Source organism: Trichosurus vulpecula, chromosome 5 (genome assembly GCF_011100635.1).
Source record: "Trichosurus vulpecula isolate mTriVul1 chromosome 5, mTriVul1.pri, whole genome shotgun sequence".
NCBI classification, from domain to species: Eukaryota; Metazoa; Chordata; class Mammalia; order Diprotodontia; family Phalangeridae; genus Trichosurus; species Trichosurus vulpecula.
This window is the reverse complement of record NC_050577.1, coordinates 47,790,159-47,813,611: the sequence shown is the minus strand read 5'-3', so window position 1 is coordinate 47,813,611 and position 23,453 is coordinate 47,790,159. Positions and strand designations below refer to the sequence as shown.

General features: G+C 40.6%; 1 protein-coding gene across 1 annotated transcript in view; it reads right to left on the bottom strand.

Moving 5' to 3' along the window:
- Positions 1-7,758: 7,758 nt before the first annotated feature.
- Positions 7,759-23,453, bottom strand: part of LOC118849559 (cartilage associated protein) — a 64,479-nt gene continuing 48,784 nt past the window's right edge. Inside the window, exons 4-7 of the mRNA XM_036758444.1 lie at positions 23,134-23,262; positions 18,883-19,028; positions 15,660-15,743; positions 7,759-8,482 (exon numbers count right to left, since the gene is read on the bottom strand). Of these exons, the coding sequence (XP_036614339.1) occupies positions 8,429-8,482; positions 15,660-15,743; positions 18,883-19,028; positions 23,134-23,262 (413 nt within the window). The 3' untranslated portion in view covers positions 7,759-8,428. The remainder of the gene's footprint in view (positions 8,483-15,659; positions 15,744-18,882; positions 19,029-23,133; positions 23,263-23,453) is intronic.

Genomic DNA, 23,453 nt, shown 5'->3' with positions numbered 1-23,453 from the left:
GCCTAATGCCTAACGATCTTCCTTTGTCTAACTGAGTGGGCTCAGAGATGTCTCTATCTAACTGTCAACAGACTGAGCTGGAGCATCCCTTGGTCTGTACATGGCCATTAAGGATGAAAGCCTCGGCCCTAGACATTATCTTGAATTATATGACTTCTGCCTTATCTTGAGCCTTCCTTGTCGGAGTTATGGCAAGATGGACACAGGGATCCTGGGTTGTAATTTCAGTTGACAGTTTGTCAGCTATTTGATATGTTGTATCTACAATCTATTAAGGAGGTTCCTTTTATCATGGTCATAAATGGTACAGGTGTGCCGAGTCTGCAAAATGACATTTCAAGAGATAATTAACCACTGTACCCTGTATTCTCTATATAAACTACACTTTCACTTCAATACGAGGCCATTGATTTGGGAAGCAGCCCCAATGGCTGCGGGCTAATAAATTCTCCATTTAAAACTTATACTCTGTGGAGTGTCTCACTCGCTTCTGGTATAACACTGTAATCCGTATTACTTCATTATGATTTCAGCAGGGGTATTGATTTTTAGTAATTATTTGAATCCAGTTCTCTAGTGATCTATATCTAGTCAATCACCTAACAATAGGTAGAAGAAGTTACTCCATCTGTTGCTCCACCCTTGGTCTATGTCCCACAGGGATCTAGGTTCTAATGTGAGGAGCCCATTGATCTTGTGACTACCTAGCTTTGACCAATCCATGACCATGCTGACATCTCATTTTTGCTTCTTTGAGCTTATACCCCATATGTCAATGATGGAATTCTGCATTTTGTAGAGTGCCTTGGAAATGTCTAAGGAATCACTCTCCAGCTTGGGAAATCAGGTGTCAAACCTTCTATCAATGGGGCCCGGGAAGGGGAGGGAGGGGGCATCTCAGATCCTGAGGAAGATCTGAGGTCTACTTCCTTAATGGGGACCATGGACCCTTTAAGCATCAGCTCAGAGTTCTGCCTCTGTCTCTTGGATTGTAGGTTGGAGAGTTTTCATCCCTATCGACATTCTCTTGGCCCTGTTTGTTTCACTCTGCATATCCTAGAGATTTTGTTTTAATAGTCAAGGACCAAAGTTTCCTGTTTTCAGGGGAGAGCTCATCTGGAGGGAACACAGGCTTCCTCATCTCTCTTTCTCATCCAGTCAGTTCCCCCTGAACTTTTCTGAACTGCAGAGGTGAGTAAAACTGAGGCCCTGCCTTCTGGTCCCCAGGAAACCAATGCACATACCAGTTGTAAAGGATGCCTTCTACAAAATGGCTGAACATGGAGCTATGGATCCCTGGTGGTTATTTTCCTTCTTCCTAAGAGCACGCTAGACCCTGGGATGGTCACTGAGGTTTTGAGGATTGGCATGCCAAAGAAAAGTGTTTGCGAATGCCTGGATGGAAGCAGGCAGGGCAGCCAGGATGAAGGAACTTCAGGTCCTCTTTCATGCCTGCTTTTTCTCTCCCTCTTGTCATTCCCATCCCTCCTCTCTTCTGTGTTCATTCATTCCATCATGACCATCCTCTCAGGCTATCTCTAGGGTCCATCCTCTCATCCTCATTCAGTCCTTGCTAGAAATCAGTCAGGGAACCCAGACCATTTGGTTTCATTGAATTCTTCTTCCTTTAATTTGTCTTCTTTTTCTCCCTTGGGCTGCAGCCCTCCCCCCACCTCTAGCCCCCCAAGATTTTTCAATTGCTCCTTTCCTTTTCCTTCATCCTATCAGGAGGTGCTTAAAGCTGAAGGAACCTCTTCTTTTCCCTCCAAACACACACTCAGACAAGCACATAGACACAAACACACACAGAGGGAGGCCTGCAAACATAGAGGCCTGGGTAACATTTTTGTCCACTGAGACCATATCCAGAGGATTCTAGACTTTTCAAGGTTCATCTCCACACCCTCCTTCACTCTTTGAACCAGAGAACCCAGATTACTTTGTGGCATTGAACTCTTCTTCCCTTTATTTTCCTTTTCTCCTCTCCCTCCTTTCTCCCTATTTCCCTCATCCCGTCCTCGATGGTGTGCATGCCTCCCTGACTGACTACCCACTTGCCATTCCCAACTAGCCACAGTGAGAAAAGTTTCCCTACAGGCAGTGGTAATTACCCCTCTGCCCCTCATACAGACATTCAACAATCTCCTTTCATTCCTGCTCCTAGGTCTTTGCACCACTCCTCACCATGTTCCAGCCAGGCCTGCCAAGGAGTTTAGTGAGCATTTGGCTGGCTAGGTGTGCTGGGGACCATCCCTGCATAGATGGGTTTTGGAAGCTGGGGAACAGCCTGCCCAGCCAAGGGTCATCCCTGGCCTTCAGATCTATTTCTCTAATTTAAAAAAAAAAAAAACAAACAACAAAAAACCACATCCAAAGAGCTTGTGACCTATCCAAGATCATAGACTAGAGCCTAGGCCTTCTGACTGCCCACTAAGCTCTAGTGCCTGAATATTGTGTCTGTTTGTAGCTAAGGTTATCAAAAGGTGAAGAGAGAAGAGGTTGGGCTTCCAGATCTGTAGCCCTAACTAGTAGTTTGGGTGCCCAGCCTCATTGGCATTCAACTTACTTCAAATCAACTTTTAAAGTCAAATTAGTTGAAGAAAGAAAAAAAGAGACTCTCCTCCCTTCCCTCACACTTGTAAAGTTAGAGCTCCAGGAAACTGTCCCTGGGTGGGACTGAGGGCAATTAAGTAGGAATAGCCCAGCGGACAGGTGGGAGTATACCTGACTTAATAGCTTCCTATTTTAATGAATTATTCTTGCTAATTGGATGCTAAGCTCACTCATTTCTATACCACTGAAGGATCATGGGATCACCAGTTTAGATCTCAAAGGACATCTGAGGATATCTCACCCACAGCCCCTCATTTTAAAACTGAGGTAGCTGGAGCCCAGAGTAGTAAGGTGTTTATCCAGATTCCCACAAGTAGGAAATAGCAGAGCTGGGATGTGCTCCCTGATCCTCTGATTCCACCAAACTATAAGTGCCATCAGTGCCCATTAAATTTCAGGCTCCTGGGACATAGGCCTGATTGCCCTGCCTTAGGTATGGCTCTGCACATACACTCTCTGGCCCTGTGTATATACCCATTAATTTCAATAAAAATTCTGTACGCTGGCAACATTTTCTCCTTTATATATGATTAGGTTACAACTGACCTGATTTTATTTGGGCAAGTTCTGAGTAATCTTTCCAGCAGGAAAGAGAGATATTTGTTGCTCATCTATTAATATGCTCACCCATTTCCCCTGTATGGCCCACAGTATGCATTTGAAAGACAGCTAGCCAGGATAGTGGGAGGGAGCAAATTTTAACTGCCCTGTCTATGGTTTCTAAATACAACCTTGGCTTCCACCCAAGAGCCAAAGCAATTGGGTAAACGAGCCACTGATTAAATCAGTTAGGCAGCCTATCAAGCATGAACGACCTATTTTTAAAAGAATAACTAGATTTAAGAATAATAGCTCTCTGGCTGGAGATAGGAGCAGGATCACACCCATGATTTCATTGCTCCGGGAGACTCCCAAAGAGCAAACTCCCACCACTGTTACAGATCACCCTTCATGGTGCAGTTTATAATCTCAGAAAGTTGTTTTTGGTACTAAGCAGTTTAGACTTGCCTAGAGTTACCCAGGTAGTATATGTCAGAGGTAAGAGTTGTACCTAGGTCATCCTGAATCTCCAGGCTGCCTTTTTTAGTTATAAAACATATATAGATCATACTGTTCATTGAAATGAACCTGAACTCAAGAACAAGAAAGTTCCGATGGTAGGATTTCTCTCTATTTCCCTATTTTCTATTATGTATGTGTGCATATAATGACTTGGAAGTAAAGAGACAATTTTCAGCCCTAGCTAATGTTGTTCCTTTAGAGCAGGAGTTCTTAACTTCTTTTGGTGTCATAGACTCCTTTGAAAATGTCTACTAAAGCCTATGAACATCTTAGAACTATGTTTTTAAATGCATCAAATTAGATTATAAAAGAAACCAATTATATGGAAATGATATTTGTAGACAAGAAGATGGTGATTGAGTGGGATCTGGTACAATGACTGCAGTAATTTTAAAGTAGTGATGAGCATAAATAATCTTTTGGGACATTTGTATCAACTATGATGTGTGAGAGATCACTGAAAATTAAAATTCCACAGAATATTTAACGAAGTGTCAGCTTGAACAAAGAAGGAGTAAAAATTAACTAAGGCAGGTGGACCCAGCCAATCAGAATAGTTGGTGGTTTTCTGAAAAGCACAAATTACCAGCCAGATAACAATCAAGGTTGAAGACAGAACTGGGTCAAATGGCTACCATGCTTTGTTAATTGAATATTATCTTACACACCCACAGGGAGGAGTTTTCCACCATTTTTGAACACGGGCTGTATGTTGAAGGGGGAGAACATACCAAGGAGCAGCATATAAGGGGAGTGTAAGGAAGATTGTAACCCAAAAGGGGAATGGACCAATCCATTCTCTGAAGGGAGGTATTATGCTGATGCTGCATCAGACTAACAGAATAAAGCTGGTCTCACTCCTCTATTCCCCACTTCCTCTTCCCAAAGAAGAACGAAGCCCACTCCTGGCCAGGAACATAAGCCCCAATTCCTTTAGATTCCTCAATAATAATAAATTGCCCTTGATACCTAATTCTTATGTGCCAAGCATTTTTCTAACAGATGTGACCTGCCCAGGGTCATATAGCTAGCTTTATAGATATTATTCTCCTTTGATAATCACAACAATCTTGTAAATTAGGTGCTATTATTATCCCCATTTTACAGATGAGAACACTGAGGTTGAGAGAAATTAAGTGACTTACCCAGGGTTATCATATAGCTTGTAACTGAAGCAGGAGTCCAACTCTGGTCTTCCTGATTCCAAGTCCAACACTCTACCTGCTGTACCACCTGGTTGCTAAGTCCAAGTATTTAACTGGTAGCATACCAAGGAGAACCAACACAAGACTCTAAGTAAACACACTAATGGTCCATACCAAGGGCAAAGGCCCAGGATGATAAAGAGGTACGTGAAAGCAGCCAGTAGCATCACTTTTATGCATCTGTGATGTGTTTAGTCATTTTCAATTGCATCTAACTCTTCATGACCCCACTTAGGCTTTCGTTGACAAAGATACTGGAGTGGTTTGCCATTTCCTTCTCCAGCTCATTTTATAGAGGAGGAAACTGAGGCAAACAAGATGAAGTTGAGGAAAAGTCCCTGTAGGGAGTGTGGAGAAAAAAAGACAATCTGTCCCTCTCTGGGAAGTTGCTGTCTCCCCCAGTGGGAAATCATATTTTCCTTATTCAGCATCAAGTGGCTGAGTTGATGTGAAAATATGCTTTATTAACAATGCCAGCAATAAAAACATAATTCACAGGCTCACAGAGCTCCTCTACAAACTGAACCCCCATCAACTTCCCCAGGAGCTTCCTAGCCAAGAGTCTGGCCAGACAATCATCACTGGCCCATTTCCTTTCATCTAGGAGAATTTCTGGAAAAAGAAGATGCTCAAAGCTTTAAAGTATTTTTAGGAATCTGGGTCAGTTAATGGTAGACTTTTAATTCAGTCTTATAGGAGAACATCAAAAATTCAACAGCCTGTGGAAGGTTTTCCCAATCCACTCTCCAACCTAAAGTATCCCCAGGACTTCAAAGAAAGCAAAAATAAATAAAGCCAAGAGAGGAATATGAGCATATCTGCAAAGCTGGGTCTAATCTGCTAATTTCACTGAACAAAAAATTAAGAATGAATGGCACTTTTAGCATCACTTAAGGGTGCTCATTGACCATCTTTATGGTCAGTCCTAACCCAATGGTTTGGAATGAGTTTCTTTGGGGTGGGGATCAGGTAGGTATGTAGAGGAGAGTTTGGGATGGGGGATCCTGTTCAGGTTTTAGTTTTTCTGTATGGCCTCTGAGATCTCTCCAAACTCTGAGATTATATGATTTTTAAAATGATTTCAATGGCAAGCCTCTCTTGAGCCTGAGATTATCTTCAGTTCAAAGCATATTTAGTGTACTTAGGAAAGAATGCTGACTCTTCAAAGTAGTCAAAAGAATTTAGCAATTTTGGGTTCCAGAAAAATCTTATTTTGCAGCTCACCTTTACATGGCTGCTATAGCCAAGGAAGTATGGTATAGTAGAAAAAGTTCAGAAGGCCTGGGTATAAATCATAGCTCTGTTGCTTATTATGTGGCCTGAGAGTCAGGAATATCTTCCCCTCACTTTCCTTCCATTAGACTTTGAACTCCTTAAGAACTGGGACTATCTTTTTACCTTTCTTTGTGTTCCTAACACTTAACAGTGCCTGGCACATAGTAGGTACTTAATATTTACTGACTGACATCTCTAAGGCAATAAATAACTGTTATCTATTACGTGGCCCATGGGCAGGTCACAACCACTCTGGACTTAGTTTTTCTTTTTTAAAATAAGACAATGGGGCCCATTGGTTGGGGGATGACTAAACAATTCATGGTATATATACATATATATATATATATATATATATATATATATATGAAAGAAATGACAAATATGATGAATTCATAGAAGCATGGGAAGACATGAACTGATGCAGAGGAAAATGACATACAAAATAACTACAACAATTTAAGCATGAAGAAAATAAAACAGAATTCTGTGTAATTATAATAAGTAAGGTTGGCCCGAGGGAAGAGTTGAGAAAACACCCTCTCTTCTTTACAGAGATGGATGCCTAGAGCATGGCATATTGCATATTATTTATTTCATGGTTGAAATGTTGTCTGATTTTGAGGAACAGATTTTTTTTCCTGTCTTTTGGATCTTCTTACAAAGAGATGGCCCAATGAGTAGGGAAGTAGAGAAGGTTCCATTCAGAAATGAAAGTGATTTTTTAAAAAAGCTACCAATAAAAATAAGATTAAGTAAAATACATAAATGGGACTGAATAATTTCCAAGGTCACATCTGACTCCAAATCCTGTGAATTAGTGGGACCCCACCTCTTTTCACAAGGAAACTGATTTACCAAGACTTGCTTCATTAGAGAAAAGAGTTCATACGAACCTTTTTCCATCTATTTATCATACAACATATAACCAATGATTTCACTGATGCAGGGATGTCTCAAACAAGGAAACTCTCTATACTGATACAGTTTGGTACCTTCTTATGGCATCTGTGAGGCACAGTGGATAGAGTACTGGGCTTAGAGTTATGAAGACCTGAGTTCAAATTTGGCCTCAGACTAGCTTTGTGACCCTAGGCTGCCTCAGTTTCCTCAATTGTAAAACAGAGATGATAATAATAGCACCTATACACAGGGTTGTTGAGAAGATCAAATAAGATAATATCAGCAAAATGCTTAGCACAGCACCTTAACAAATACTTGTTTTCCTTCCATTCTTTGCAATTTATAATCTCAGAGAGTTTCCTGGGACACTGACCAGTTAAGTGATTTGCCCAGGGTCACCTAGCCAGTCAGTGTTGGAAGGCAGGACTTGAATACATGTCTTTGGGCTTCAGGATCAGCTCACTATACCCTATGTCAAGTCTCTCCTCTCACCATATGGTACAAGGACCCATTTTGTGGTGCAAGGCACAAGTCTCTGTTGTTTTCTTACCTCACCATCAGAGGAACTTTCTCTCATTCAACCCATTTTTTAGCTTTCATCCCTCTGCTGGTTAGATTAGGAACTGCTTCTTGAAATTAGAAAGAAAGAGGAGAAGGAAATAAAGATAAAAAAACAAAAAAAAGAAAACAAACACCTGAGTTGTTCCTAGGGTTTACCACCTTGCATTCTCTTAACACAAGTTACTATTATAAAAACTTTAGATAAACCTTAGGAAACACATATGGAAGGTCACAATGTCCACCTCCCTTAACTAAAGACCTTTGGTTTGGTTTTTATTGAGGTTGATGTCAAGGCACAAAATGGTGAGACTTGGATGGAGATCTTCCTTCTACACCTCACTACCTCTCCATTCACCCACTTCACAACCTCTCTAAGTGTTATATGAAAAAAATAACAGTTTCTGATTCAGGAGTCTGTGAAGGCCTTGAAAACTAAGACAAACGTATTCAACAGCAGCAGAAAGTTTTCATGATTGTCTCTTTTTGGGGGAAGGGAGGCTGTTTTCATTAAGAAGATTATTACCTTTGGAAAAAACTAAGCAAGGAGACCAAAGCTGAGGACCACTCTTCAGCCAGACAGGTGGCCAGGAATCACAGAGAGAAGGTGTAGGGAGGAAGGGTTGGCCTCCCTGCTTACAGTGAGTAATGAGAGGTCAAAACTGTTGCTCTCCCTCTACATCACAGCACAAAGGGGAGGCTTTGAGGTATCATGAACCTGAGCAAAGGGAGTAAAAGGAAGAACCACTGTGGGCCTTGGGCTTCTTGAGGAAATGTCCACATTGCTCTGGAATTCCTTTGGTTTGTTCCAATTAACTGCCTTCTTCCTCTTCCAGGAGTTCATCCAAGTATTCCACAACTTCTCCCTGCAAGAAGCAGGAGAATAATTTATCCAATGACCACAACAACGTAGTGGAAAAGAGCTATTGAGATTTGAGCATTCCGATGATCAATGACCAATCAGGACTTCAGGACAATAGGAGCTGTGAGAGAAGAAAGGTGGGCCAAAGCACCCCATCCCATCTCCTTCTGTCAAGGCCTCTGCCCAGTTTGTTCATGAAGCCTGGAGACAGGTCACACCAGCTGGAGAGACTGTTAAATTTTCAATGTGAGCATTTGCATCTCGGAAATTGGCAAATGCTACAGATCAGAGCTCGATTAGATTTATTATTCTGTTGATTCTCTAGACTTAAGAGACAGAAAATATGTCAATAATCCAGATTAAACTTCCAACCTTAGGTTATCTTAGGGCCACATTAAAATAAAATAATTATTTCGAGGGCTGCACCCAGAATAAAAAATACAGTACGCTAATAGAAAGTGGGAGGACGTGCATCATCAATACAACAGGCAAAGGTGCAAAGCGCAAAAGTAAACACAAAACAACAATTTATCATGATGAATACTATCCCCACCCTAAAGAGAATGTCTGACCAGCCTAACCATTGCCCAAATAATGCTCCTGCTTCCAACCAAAGTCTGAACTTTAAAAAAAAAAGATTTTGGATGCATTTCAAACCTACTGCTAATTCAAATTATTTGTCATGAAGGACTATGCTTTTGTAAGGAAACATCTCCTATAAAACAAATCAGTGGTATTTGTTTCCTTTATGGCACAAACCAGAAGAATTGAGTTTGACACACTATCAGAAGAGGTCTGAAGGATCCACAGTGGATAACAAGGTACAGTTTAAAAAAACAACACGAAACAAAAGGAATGACCATGTCCATGTGAAAGCTTGTAGAATTTCCACATACTTTTCATGAAACTGGAAATTTACATCTGGAATGCATGCTCCCATTTACTAACTCAGAGAACATTTTACTTGGCCATAATTTATGACTCATGCAAACAAGAAATTACTCAAACATATTTTCTCTGTATGTCATTTCCTCTGCTCTATTTCAAGTGTCAACTGAACTAGTAAAAGACAGATTTAAAAAATAACAACCACAACAACAAATTGTTTGTAACACCCTTCTACTCCTTCAGGGCAATGATTCCCATGGAATTGGAATCTTAGAAATCCATAAGATGGCAGACCTAGCTACAACTTCCTACTGTGACTTATAATCACTGTGAAACTTCCTAATAACATTTTCCTGCCTAGAACAGCCAATTTAATTTTTTTTTCTTCCCAGCCAAGAGGCCCATAAAGCTAACCCCAGTTAAGGTTTTCCAGGATATCTCATTCCAAGATGTAGAAAGACAAAAAAAATCTTAGTTGCCTGGAAAATGTTATAAAGACATTTCACTGTGTTTAACATCTTCCTCCTGCCAAGCTGGCTCTAAGGGTACAAAGCTGAAAACTCCATCAACATTCTTTAGGTGAGTGAACACCTCTTAAATGGACTAGGAGAGCTGGACATGACAGACCCATCCAACCACAGAGTCATGGCGTCAGCTGGATGTTGTGGGAACCTGATCCAGGTTTAGTGTGGAGGGAGCATGCTGAGTTCCTGAAGAGTACCAAGGTGTGGACTTGGGCTCTGGGGAATTTGCAAACAAGGTGTTGGTTTCTTAACATTTAGAGTTCAACCCCAAATATCCAATAGACAGTCAGAACCCAACCTGTTCTTTCTCTGGCTAAATCAAAGTCTAAAAATGTTCCAGCATGTGAGAGGTTCCACAGAATAATTAATTAAATGTCAACTTGAAGAAAGAAGGGAATAAAACTTAACTAAGGTAGATGGACTCAGCCAATGAGAGAATAGCTAGTAGCTTCTGAAAACCACAAACACTGGATATAGGCAAAACTGGCCTAAACCGGCCAGGCAACAGTCAGGGTTGAAGAGAGAACTGGGTCAAATGGCTACCATGAATGCTTAATTGGCTAATTGAATACTATCTTGCACACCCACAGGGAGGAGTTTTCCACCATTTTTTAACATGGGAGGTATGTTGAGGGGGGAGAACATACCAAGGAGCAGCATATAAGGGGAGTGTAAGGATGATTGTAACACAAAAGGGGAATGGACCAATCCATTCTCTGAAATAAGGTACTGAGCTGATGGTGCATCAATCTGCATCAGTCTAAGAGAATAAAGCTGGTCTCACTCCTGTATTCCCCATTCCTTCTTCCTAAAGAAGGGTGGAGTCCACTCCTGGCCAGGAACATTTAACAATTCCTTTGGATTCCTCGATAATAATACCCTTGATACCTGAATTTTAGTGTCAATTGTATTTCTACCTAGGGGAAAATGTTAGCCCCCATTCACTTACCAAACAGTGGAATCCTAACCTTTTGTGGGCCAGGTTTGCATGGACTAAACCAGCAGGTCTTAGTTTCACAGAGTGAGGGGTGATTTGCCCTGCTTGACCCCAGAGAATTATATAAAAGTGGAATGAGATGCCTGGGAAGGTGTAACAACAATGCTGCTCAGAGCTGCTGTGGAGGTGAAAGACTAAGAACAAGAGCACACAGGAGGGCTGCTAGCACAGCTTCTTTGATCTGCTTTTCTAAGGAAAGCAACTTTAACAGGTTTACAATCTCACTTTAATTAAACATACATATATCATTCACTTAGTTCAGGGAAAAAGTCAGCACCCTGAACTTCAGAGCAAATACAAACAGAAATTATATAAACAGGGCAAAATAACACAAATCAGCAGACAGCCTTCTAACTGCCTGTCTAAGCAATACATAAACAGTTACCAGAGAGAGAAGCACCAACATCTGGGTTTTCAAAGCCGAGGGGCTACCCGGAGTCTCGTCTGGGCAAATCACACCACATTCTTCCAGTGAGTGAGAGCCCGGAAACAAAACACCAACCTCAGATCATATATACCCTTCTCAGGGCCAGAGGGCATCATGACCATGCAACTCAAACCCATGTGAATTAGGCTTTTTTGTTTCTTAAGCTGGTCATTAAAGACTGTTGATTCAATCAAAGAAACAAAAGCAAGACTCATCAAAGGCACTTGATTACCTCAGGGCTGAGAAGCATTCAAACAAAAAACAACAAAAAGTCCCACTTTGCTTGCCATGACATTTGAAAGGCAAGACTCAAAATACTTGATTACCTTAGCATTCCAAAAGAGAAAACAGTAAAAAAAAAAGTCCCACTCTGATTACCATTATGGAGGTGATGGAATTTCCATAGTGAAGGTCCTTGACCAATGACCAGATAACCACTCGATAGCAATAATGTAGTGGGGATTCTAGTTTAAGAAAGGATGGGTTGCTGAGGTCCCTTCCAGATCTAAAATTCAGTAATTCTTTGTGTCGCTAGCATCTTCAATCTATCTTTTTCCTTCTCTACCAAATCTTTCCCTTCTGTCTTCAAATACAGAAGCAGGTCTCCTTTGTCATGGGAAAAGCATTCACAAAGGCAAAAAGAAACCCAAACAAACAAGCTAATCTCCTTCATTTGACCCCACTGCTTTTTAAAGATACCATCTTATCTTTCCCCTATTCAATGAAGCAGTATTACAGAATTAAGGCAGTGCTGCCCAGTGGAAAGAACAGAGGAGTAGTCAAGGCAGCTAGGGGTAACAGTGCATCAAGCATTGAACATGGAGTCAGGAAAACCTTCCCCTGCCTTTCCTTCCATTAGACTTTGAACTCCTTGAGAATTGGAACTATATTTCTACCTTTCTTTGTGTTCCTAGCACTTAACAGTGCCTGGCACATAGTAGGTACTTCATATTTACCGACTGATATCTCTGAGACAAAAATGGCTTGAATATTAGGTTAATGTTAAATTAAATTAAATTGTTTCTGGCAGCCTTGTGCCTAAAATGCAAAGTACAATATTAATCTTTTTCTTCAACATATAGTTACCGAAGAAGGAAACGAATTGTATCTTATCTACACTCTGTATTTCTTCCAGAACGTCATACAGTGCTCTTAACAATGTAAAGCCTTCAGAAGAATTTGCTGAGAAAGAGTCCTAGATATGGCATCAACAGACCCAGGTTTCAATCCTGCCTTTGCCACTTACTATTTTATGTGACCTTGAGTGAATTACACAACTTCTCTGGGCCTCGGTTTCCTCAACTGTAAAACGAAAGAGACTGGACAAGATGGCCCCTAGGTCCGTTCCAATTTTCTTGCTCTCTAACCTTTTTGGCAAATGAGGAAGGGGAGCAAGCTCACCTCATAGGAGTCACCTAACCCCAAATTCCCAGGAATTCTCTAGAATTGCTAAAGGGAACTGTACACAATTTACAGAAGAAAAGACAATGGCTCAAGCTCACAGAAAAATGGAGGAAAATGAACTATCTGAGCATCTCTAAAATGCTACTGTAATTTAAAATTCAAAGCTGCTAAGTGGTGCAGTGGATAGAGTGCCAGGCCTGAAGTTAGGAAGACTCATTTTCCTGAGTTCAGATCCGGCCTCAGACACTTACTAGCAAATGACCCTGGGCAAGTCACTTAATCCAGTTTGTCTCAGTTTTCTCATCTGTAAAACGTGCTGGAGCAGGAAATGGCAAACCCCTCCATTATCTTTGCCAAGGTGTGATGGCAAGCAAAGTGGGACTTTTTGGTGGTTTTTTTTTCTTTTGGAATGCTTCTCAGCCTTTATTTGAAACAAGAGTCTTTGATTGAATCAAGAGTCTTTGATGACCTGCTTAAGTCACAAGAAAGCCTAAGTCACATGAGTTTGAGTCCCATGGTTGTGATGCCCTCTGATCCTGAAGAAGAATGTATATATACTCTGAGGTTAGCATTTTGCTTTGGGGGCTCACTCATTGGAAGACTGTTAGCGTGATTTGCCTAGAGGAGACTCTAGGTAGCCGTTAAGGAGCGCCCCACACCCAGCTTTGAAAATCCAGATGCTGGTGCTTCTCTCTCTGGTATTATGAATGTATTGCTACAGTTAGATAGTTAGAAGCCCTGTCTGCTGATCTGATTATATAATTTCTGCTTGTAATTTCTGTTTGTGTTTTCTCTGAAGTTCAGGGTGCTGGATTTTTCCCCTGAACTAAGTGAATGATATCTGTATATTTAATTAAAATGAGATTGTAAATGCCTTAAAGTTGCTTTCCTTAGAAAAGCAGATCAAAGAAGCGGTGCTAGCAGCCCTCCTGTGTGCTGGTGTTATTGGCCTTACACCTCCACAGCAGCTGCTAGCAGCATTGGCGATACACAAAGAAACCCGAAATGGGGTCATAAAGAGTTGGACACAACTGAAACAACTCAACACTAACAAATATATAAAATTCACTGTTTTTACAAAGTAAAAAGGATGATATAGAGGGTGGTCTGTGTATTCCCATAGCCATGTACTTTTACATGCCGAGGAAACCACAAATCTTCCCTCTGGGGAAATGTATGAACTTGGTTTCCATTTCTTACACTTTTCCTTTTTTGTTTTAAGATTATTCTTTCATAAAGATACTCAGAAACCCCCAATTTCTTTTCAGGTCTTCTGCACATTTCATATACAAGAAGAATTCAGCATCGCAACAACTTTAATCACATGGGAAAATAATTCCTTTTGGTAAACTCACTTTTATAAAACGTTTTTCCTCATCACCCTGTGAGATGGGCAGTACAAGTATGAGCTCCATTTTACAGATGAAGAAACTCATCTCCAAAAGATTATGGGATTTGGCTGTGGCTACATAGCTAATTCAGGCCCTCCCCTCTACTCCCACCTCCCTCAACAACAGCCATGCTGGCTTTGTAGGTTTCTCTCCCCTTCAATTCACTACTCAAACTGCTGCTATAGCTCTCCTCCTTCTGGACTGATCTGGTCACTTCCCTCCTCAGTTCAAAACTTTTCAATGGCTCCTTACTTCTTACTGTTTTATGCTTTTCATTTTAGCCCAGGGACTGTCTTTCTTTTTCATATTTCTATTTCCATTGTTTGGCACAGTGCCTGGCACATAGTAGACGTTTAATAAATGCTAGTTGAGTGACTTTTGAATACACATTCAACTCCTTAGACTAGCATTGGAGGATCTCTACCATCCCTCATAACTCTATCTCACATTATTTCATATGGCTTCTTTCAGACAAACTAGACTACCTACAGTCCATTATATAGACACCCCAGTCTCCTGTCTCTGTGCTTTTGCTTCTGTTGTTTTTGATGCCTGGAATAACTTTCTTCCCATTGACCTAAATCTGCCACCTGTGGAATTCCTGCTCACCCTTTGTGTTCTATCTCAAAGACCTCCTCCTCTACCAACTCTTGTCAATCTGACTAGTCAATAATGAACACCACTCCTGCTCCCCTCCTCTTGCCCCTATTCATTTTAGGATCTCATTTGGCAGGTGCTTATAAACTATTTGTCAGTCAGTTAATAAACATTTATTAATCACCTACTATGTGCCAAGGGCAGCTAGGTGGTACAGTGGATAGAGTGCTGGGGCTGACGTCAAAAAGACTCATTTTCATGTGTCCAAATCTGGTCTCAGACACTTACTAGGTATGTGACCTTGGACATGTCATTTGACCCTGATTGCCTCAGTTTCCTTGTCTGTAAAATGAGCTGCAGAAAGAAATGGCAACTCACTCCAATATCTCTGCCAAGAAAATCCCAAATGGTCTCATAGAGTCTGACATGACTGAAAATAAATAAAGAAACATGTCCCAGGCACTGTGCTGCACTATTGATAAAAATATAAAAGACAGCCCCTGCCCTCAAGGAGTTTATAGTCTGATGGGGGAAGACAGCACACAGAAGGAAGTTAAAAAGGGAGGGGCAGATACCAGATAAAGGGACATGATGGAGAACTCCAAAGGAGGGCAGCCAGGGGGGAAATGAAGAATTGGATGGGCTGGGTGCCCACTTTAAATGGAGGTTTGGAGAGGAGCTCTCTGCTCTGTTCTCCAATCAGAAGGTTCCCTGATAAGTAGTCCAGAAGGTCCTGATGAGTTATGAGTACCAGGGTTGATGTGATATTGCAGAATGAAGAAGTTCCTGGAGCTGGTTATGTTATACTTATTTCTGCTGCATCTCCTAATCCAATGTAAGCACCATGAGGACAGGAACCCATAGCTTTACTAAACTTTATATTGATCCAGGACTTAAGCACACAATAGGTGCTTAATAAATGTTAGTTGACTTGAACAGAACTGAAAACTCACCTCATCATCATCCATTATGTTTTCCTTAGCAAACTCATAGAGTTCCTTTTGGATTGTCGTAACATTAAAGTATAGAACAGCTTCCTGTTGGGGAAGGAAGAGAGAACATAGTGAGACAAGGTTGGTGATGACAAGTATCAACCATGTTCCAGAGGCTATGCCAGTCCTGGGGATACAGATGCCATGTTCCTTCCAGGCACAGCTCAAACACCATGTCTACACCAAGCCTTTCCTGATCCCCCCAGCTGCTAGGGTGCCCCTCATAAGTGATATGCTGCTTAACTATTGTAATTAACTACTTACACTTGTTTTCTGTATATGTATCCTCTATATAGGAATCACTCCAGTGAGAAACTCTGAGAAAACTCCAAATGGGGTCATGAAGAGCTGGATATGACTGAAAACAACATTTTCAACAACATTCTATATATACTTATATATGAACTTGTCTTTCCAATAGAATGTAATCTACTTGCCAGCAGGGATTATCTCATTGTTTGTACATGTGTTCCCATTGCCTAGTGCAGTGCAAAGTACACAGTAGGCATTTAATAAATGCATGTCAATGAATTGATCTGTCAAATGACTGGGTTAGACTAGGTGAACTCTAAGGTCCCTTCCAGCTCCAAGCCTACGATCCTCTGATTCCATAATTTCTTCTGCCACTGCTCCAGGGAATGGAATTAGGACATAGAAACAGATTCCCATTCTACATATGGAAGAGCTTTCTAACAATTAGAGCTACTCAAAATGGAATCTGCTATCTCATAAAGTAGTGAATCTGCCATCGTCAAAAGGATGTAAAAAAAGGCTGGATGGTCATATATCTGGAATGCTCAGATATAAGTACGAGACTGAATTGGATGGCTTCTAAAATTCTATGGCTCTACATAAATAATTGTTTAATAATAGTTGCTAATAAGGAATTTGGTCTCCAAATCACAAGTTGTCAAAGACAGATCAAGAGAAAAGAACAAGGAAATAAGCACTTATTAAGCACCTACTATGTGCCAGGCACGGTACTAAGCACTTTACAAATATTATCTCGCTTCCTCCTCACAACAACCCCCTGGAAGGTAGTGTTCTTACACTCTCCATTTTACAGTTGAGTAAACTGAAGCAAGTAGTGGTTAAATGACTTGCCCAGGGTCACACAAAAAGTGTCTAATACAAGATTTAAATTTAAGTCTTCCTGACTCTATGTCCAGAACTCTATCTCCACTGTGCCACCTAACTGCCTTCAATACCTTTTTTCCAATGGAGAAAAAAAGGTAAACAAAGCAGTAATCCCGAAAGTCATTTATAGTATCTAGATACAGAAAATTTGAATGATGACAATATGCTTCTTGTCATAGCCTTTGCTTCATCAATCAATCAATAAGCAGGTATTAAGCACCTACTAGGTACCTGTACTTTAAGCTTGAGTAGGTCTGAGGTACAGGTGAGAAAAAGAGAAATGAGGGTAGAAAATGTAAAGAAGAAGAGAGAAAAGAAAAGAGTACACAAAAAAGGAGACATGAAGATAGAGGAGAAAAAAAAAGAAATAGATGTAGTCAGTAATTAAGCATTAAATTGCATTGTAAGACTCTGACAGCACTTTGCCTAAGTTTTATCATTTGATCCTCACAACAACCCTGGGCAGCAATTACTGCAGGTATTATTATCCCTGTTTTATGAGGCACATAGTAGGCCTTTTACAGATGAGGAAACTGAAGATCAGAGATGCCTAGTGAGTCCCATTGATTAAGGACAGTCAGATTTAGGAGAGAGTCACTGAGGCTCATCTGTATGTCTGGAAAGAGAGAAGACTGGAGGCTAAGGCCAGTGGCTGGTATGATCCTTGGGCAAAAAGCCACTGTTTTAACTCAGAGAGACAGTTCTCCCTTGAGAATACTGGCAAGGAGCATGAAAATGACAAGCATTCATTCAAGAGGTTCTGACCCCATGGCCACACACTTCCCTTTTTTGGGGAGGAGGACACTGGGCTGTATTGTTTCTTCAAAGACATCTTCTTTGACCAAACAAAGATTTCCACTGCAAATAGCCCCCAACACCATCAACTGAAATTCTTTATTTGCTCAGTCATGAAAAGACTAGAACTTTTCCTGAAGAAACCCTTGGACCCTGGTTGTTTTTTGTTCTGGGGGAAGGAGTTTGCTCTCATCAGCCCTAAGCCCAGAAGCACCTGAAGGTGCCTTGGAAGAGAGTTCATATTGCATTTGCAAACAATGAATGAGATATAATTTTTGGATGTGACCAAGAAGGCATTTGTTTGGCTTTACTCTGTGTATTTCTTTATTTTTTTTTCCCTTTTAGTTGGTGGGGTAGAAGGGAGAGAAAGTAAATGCTAGTTATCGAAAGAGAAAATAAAATTTAAAGTGGCTATAACCTGACTGCTTATTCATGACAAGAGTTTTATTTTTCTTTTCTTTTTTTCCCCAAACGACAAGACAGTGGGAGGCAGGAAAGTACTACTTTTTTAATTAAGAAAAATTAAAATAAAGTTACATATTTAAAAAAAGAATCACAGATAGATTAGTGTATCTAGAACACAGAAGCTATATTAAAGAGATAAGTTTGTAGAGTCAGGGGTCAGAGTAGAGAAGGGCATGCAGTTAATGGAAGATTTTGAACACTGGGTTAAATACTATTCCTTACCCTCCCCTCTTCCCTCATGTTTCAGTTTGTTTTTCATAGAGAGAAACTACAGAGTCAGATTGGGAGCACAAGGGATAGAGTGCTGGGCCTAGAGTCATTAAGACCTGAGTTCTTACTAGCTGTATGACCCTGGGGAAGTCAACTAACCTCTGCTTGCCTCAGTTTCCTGGAATGAAGATTATAATAGCACCTACTTCCCAGGGTTGTTGTAAGGCTCAAATGAGATAGTTTTTGTAAACTGCTTTGGCACATAGTAGATTCTACATGGAAGGGGGGATGGGGAAATGATTTGTAAGGAATATGCCCATTAAACTTAGTTGTCTGATCAAACATGGCCCCAAAGGCAAGAGATGAGAAGGCATAACTTGGCTTCTTTGCAGAAATGGCATAGAACATCTTTTCAGTGTATAACTTAGTGAACTCTGTCCCAGAATTCCCTTCCAACAATCTTTTTCTTGGTCTCTGGGAGGAAGAGGGGAAATGTAGATGTGGTAAAAACAAAAGACAAAAATGTACTAAAAGAAATAAAAATCTACTCAAGAAATAAAAACAGAAAACAACTTACTGTTCTAGGCTGGAAATGCTCATCTGTGAGGCCCCACTTGTCTCTGTGGTACTCATAGTAAACCAGATTCTGTTTCATGACTTCATCTTTCTGATCAAAGAGCATATAGCTAGCAACACATGGAGCAGCATTCTTCATGTCATTCACTGGATTGGATGGGGAGGGGAGGAGAAAAATGGGAAGGAAAATAATTAGAGGGTCACATTTCATTAGAGATGGAGTACAGTTTCCTTAAGGTCTAGAAAAAACATGATGGATTTATGGAAAATCTGGCATGTTGCATTGGATGGTCTCTGATTTGAAAAACGTGTAATTGGGTGATTAGAATAGTTGTCTAAGGTCAGGATCTGAGGTCAGTGTTGAAAAAAGGAAGTACCTTTTGCACAAACAAAATAAATTTTACTAAGATAAAAAAGAAGCTATAGATTGGGAAAAATCTTTGGATCAAATATCTCCTACAAAGATTGCTGCCTAATTGGATTAATTTTTTTAACCCTTTCAATTATGCTAAAAAGAAGTTCTATTGATGCCTTTTATTTTCACGTTGCATTCATTTCTAAATCTCTCCCCTTCTTCTGTACTATCCAGCAAGCCTTCCCTATGTAACAAAGATTAAAAAAAACCCCTCAACTCTCAACAGCTCAGTAAAACTACCACATTTGACACAGAATTACTACAATATATAAGATCAGGAGCTATTCATTCCTCAATAGATGAGTGGCCAAAAAATATGAGCAAACACTTTTTCAAAATAAGAATTGCAAACAATTCACAACCCCTTGAAAGGACTCCAAATCACTAATAATCAGAGAAATGTGAATCAAAACAACTTTATGTGTCACATTACATCCAAAAAAGTGGCAATAATGACAAAGGACTGAAATGGTCAATGTCGAAGGCACTGCTGGAAGACAGGCATGCTCTTATTCTGTTAGTGGGGCCGAATTAGTCCAGCCATTCTGGAAAATGATTTGGAATTATGTGGGGGAAAAAGTGACTAAAATCTCCATATTCTTAAATCCAGAGATCCCAGTGCCACATATATGACTCCAAAAAGGTAAAAGAGAGAAATAAAGGTCCCACTGACACCAAAATATTCATGGCAGCACTTTTTGTGGTAGCAAAGAAGTAGAAAGACAAAGTGGGAAGTGGACACCCAACAATTGGAGAATGGATAACTCTGGTGCATGAATATAATAGAATAGGATTGTGCCATATAAAGCAACATAAGGAATTCTGAGAAACATGAGAAGATATATGAACAGATGAATAGTAAGATGAGCAGAAGTAAGCAGAATCAAAATAAGAAAAAAAATGAAATGATTACAACAAATGCAAAAAGAAGGAGTAAAAAGCCCTCAAAATGAAATTATATTGTATAATATAAGAACCAATCTTGGCCTCAAAGAGATAAGAGAACGCACTTCCTTCCTTTCCTTTGAGAGGGGGGAGATTATGGTGTGGAATGTTTGCATGTAATGTTAAATGCGGTAGTTTTGCTAAGTTTTTGAGAGTTGAGGGTTTTTTGTTGCACATAATGTCAAATGTGGTGTTTGCTGAGCTGTTGAGAGTTGAGGGTTTTTTTTTTTTTAATCTTTGTTACAAAGGGAAGGCTTGCTGGGTAGTAGAGAGGAAGGGGGGAGATTTAGAAATGAATGTGATGTAAAAACAAAAGGCGTCAATAGTACTTCTTTTTCAGATAATTGAGAGGGTTAAAAAATTTTTAAAGGAAATGGAAATGTCATTTGTCAAGGAAAATGCACCTTACAACTGTAAACTGGGGACACCTCCCAGAATTCTTGCAAAGGTCAAATGAACTGATATTTGTAGAACACTTAGCACAGAGCTTGGCACACAGTAGATGCTTAATAAATGTTTGCTGCCTTTCCTTCACCCTTATCCCAGCTGTTTCCTTAGACTAGATTGTGCCAGCCATGTAGGGCTGCTCCAGACTGGGTCTGAAAATGTTCCTGTAGGTCTTGACTTATCTATCTTTAGTTCCAAAAGGCCCTAGAACTAGCTGGGGTGATTGAGGTACTCAACCCCACTGCAGGGTGTGGCTGGGTTGTCTAGACTGAATTAAACCTGTTATTAGCCTCCAGGGACCTGAACTCTGTTGAGTCATCCCAACCTCCTGGCTTCAAAACCCAAGAAATCTGACCAACACCCTTGGGGCCGCTGGAGCAGACCTAAGCCAGTATTGAAAGGAAATCAGGGGTGATAATAAGGGTGAAGGGGCACCAGTTCTGGGAGGGGCATATTCAGCATTCTGTCCAACAAGTTATGAAAACTTAGGTTCCCTAAATGACATCAGTTTACCAAAATATCCATCTGGACGTGTGGCTTGTGCCACCTAGTGGTGCTTTGGTAAAACGACTTCATATTCTTACAGAATTAAGAGCATAGGGTTCCTAACTCTATCATGGCTGGTGGTCAACAAGGCAACACGCATTTATTAAGTGCTTACTACGTTCCAGGCGCTGCAGTACCTTAAAGACATTAAAGGAAAGACTTTGTGAAAAACATGAACGAAGCTAAAAGAATTAGGCCAGCACCACTAGGACGTTCGTTCCACTCTAGTAGAAATTTGGAGAGAAACCATCTTATAGATGTAAGCCCAGCCCAACACCTTTATTTTACAGATGAGGAAACTGAGATCATGAGAGAAGTGACTAGCCCAATTTCCCACAGCTGGCTCCATCATGGTGGACCCACCACCAGAGTACAGATCCCCAGGCTGCTTCTACAGCACTCCTCCCCCTACTATCAAGCTTTATCTCCTGCTCCTAGAATTTGGTTAGAGCATGAGGGTACATGTATGCTGGCAGGGCATATAAAGAAGGAAGAGATGTACCAGGATACCATCTCATTTTCAGAATAATTAGATGCCACTTTGTGGTCACATTATGCCCTTGGGGCTCCTGTGACCTAGTCAGAGGGGCAAGCTCCATGTTTGAAACATTCAGAATGTGAGTGCTCTACAGAAAACTCCCGACTTCAAAGAATTCGGTGCACAAATTCCTCCATAAACCACCTACCAGAAATGGGGGAGCATGGTGTACATAAGGGAAACAGGGCTGAATCCGGAGTCAGATCACAATAAGCCATAACTTTTTTTGTTGTTGTTGTTCTCTCAGTGACTTTGAGCAATTTATTTTCCATCTCCAGGCCTCATCTTCCTCCAGCAGAAAATGTGGCGGTTGGAATGCATAGTTTCTACAATGCTTTCCCCCAAATCTTATCATGTATGCCAATGTGATTGGCAAGATCATCTTCAACTCTGATTTTGCCTGGGACCAGCCCCTCTAGACAGGTCACAGGTTTAGGGCTGGAAGGAGACTGAGTGGTCATCTAGTCCAGCATGGAGAGGGGAGCTAGAGTTGTGATTTCATTGGTCTATGGAACTCCACAGTGAAGAAACTCTCTGCCAAGTCAGGTTGGCACCTTCTCTGCAGTTTGTAGCTATATAAAATGGTCTAAACTGTAGGAAAGTGGAACAATTTGTCCAGGGATCACAGAGCCAGTCAGAGGCACGACTTTCTGTCTTTGAGGTTCTCTCTCACATGTTTATGATATGTATATGGTAAGACACACATATATACACACAAATGTATATATGTATGTATACATGCACATTTATATGTATATACACGTGTATATATACATGTATATATGTATACAATCTCATAAGTATGTATACATATATGCATATATGATGCATGTGTATATAATCTCATACATACATACATGTTAAATGTTATATGTATATATACACATGTTATATGTGTATAATCTCATTCTATCCTCATAGCAACCCTGTGGCTATTTATATGTATTTATATTATACACACATATGTGTATACAGTCTCATTTTATCCTCATAACAATCCTGTGAAGTGGGTGCTATTATCATCCCATTTTATAGATGAGGAAACTAAGACTGAGAGATGAATGACATATGAAGGATCACACAGCTAATAAGCATGTGAGGCAGGATTGGAAGCCAAATTCCTAACCCAGCCCTCTCTCCCCTACACCATGTCACCACTCCATTTGTGGTATTGAATTCTTGTCAAATTTATGAAGCTTTCATTTCAGTCCAAGGGATGAAGCCCTTCCAACGCGACAGATGCCTCAGTCATTATAAGACAAGACATCATCCATGGCCTGTAAAAGATGCTGTGTCATGATGGTGCCCCAGGAATTCTGAGAAAGAAAAATTCCATCTCTAGAGAGAAATCAATAACTCACACTTATAATATGCAAACTGCAAATAATGATACATGGTGGCCACAAACTTCTCCACGGGATAGCCCCCGATGACAGGGGTGAGGTTCTCTTCACACTTCAGCTTGCACTCCAGAACTTCAATATAATGGTCTAGAAAGACACAAACGCTTGATGTCAGACATAGTCAGCCATTTCTCAGCACGATACAGCTCCAAAGGTTTTCTTATCCCAGGATTCATTGTTCTTTCCATTGTGCCTTGCTGCCTTGGTTTCACCTGTCCTACAAGGCCTCCAGGCTTCTCCACAAATTCCATCCCCTATGCTAAGGTCTCTGCCATTTA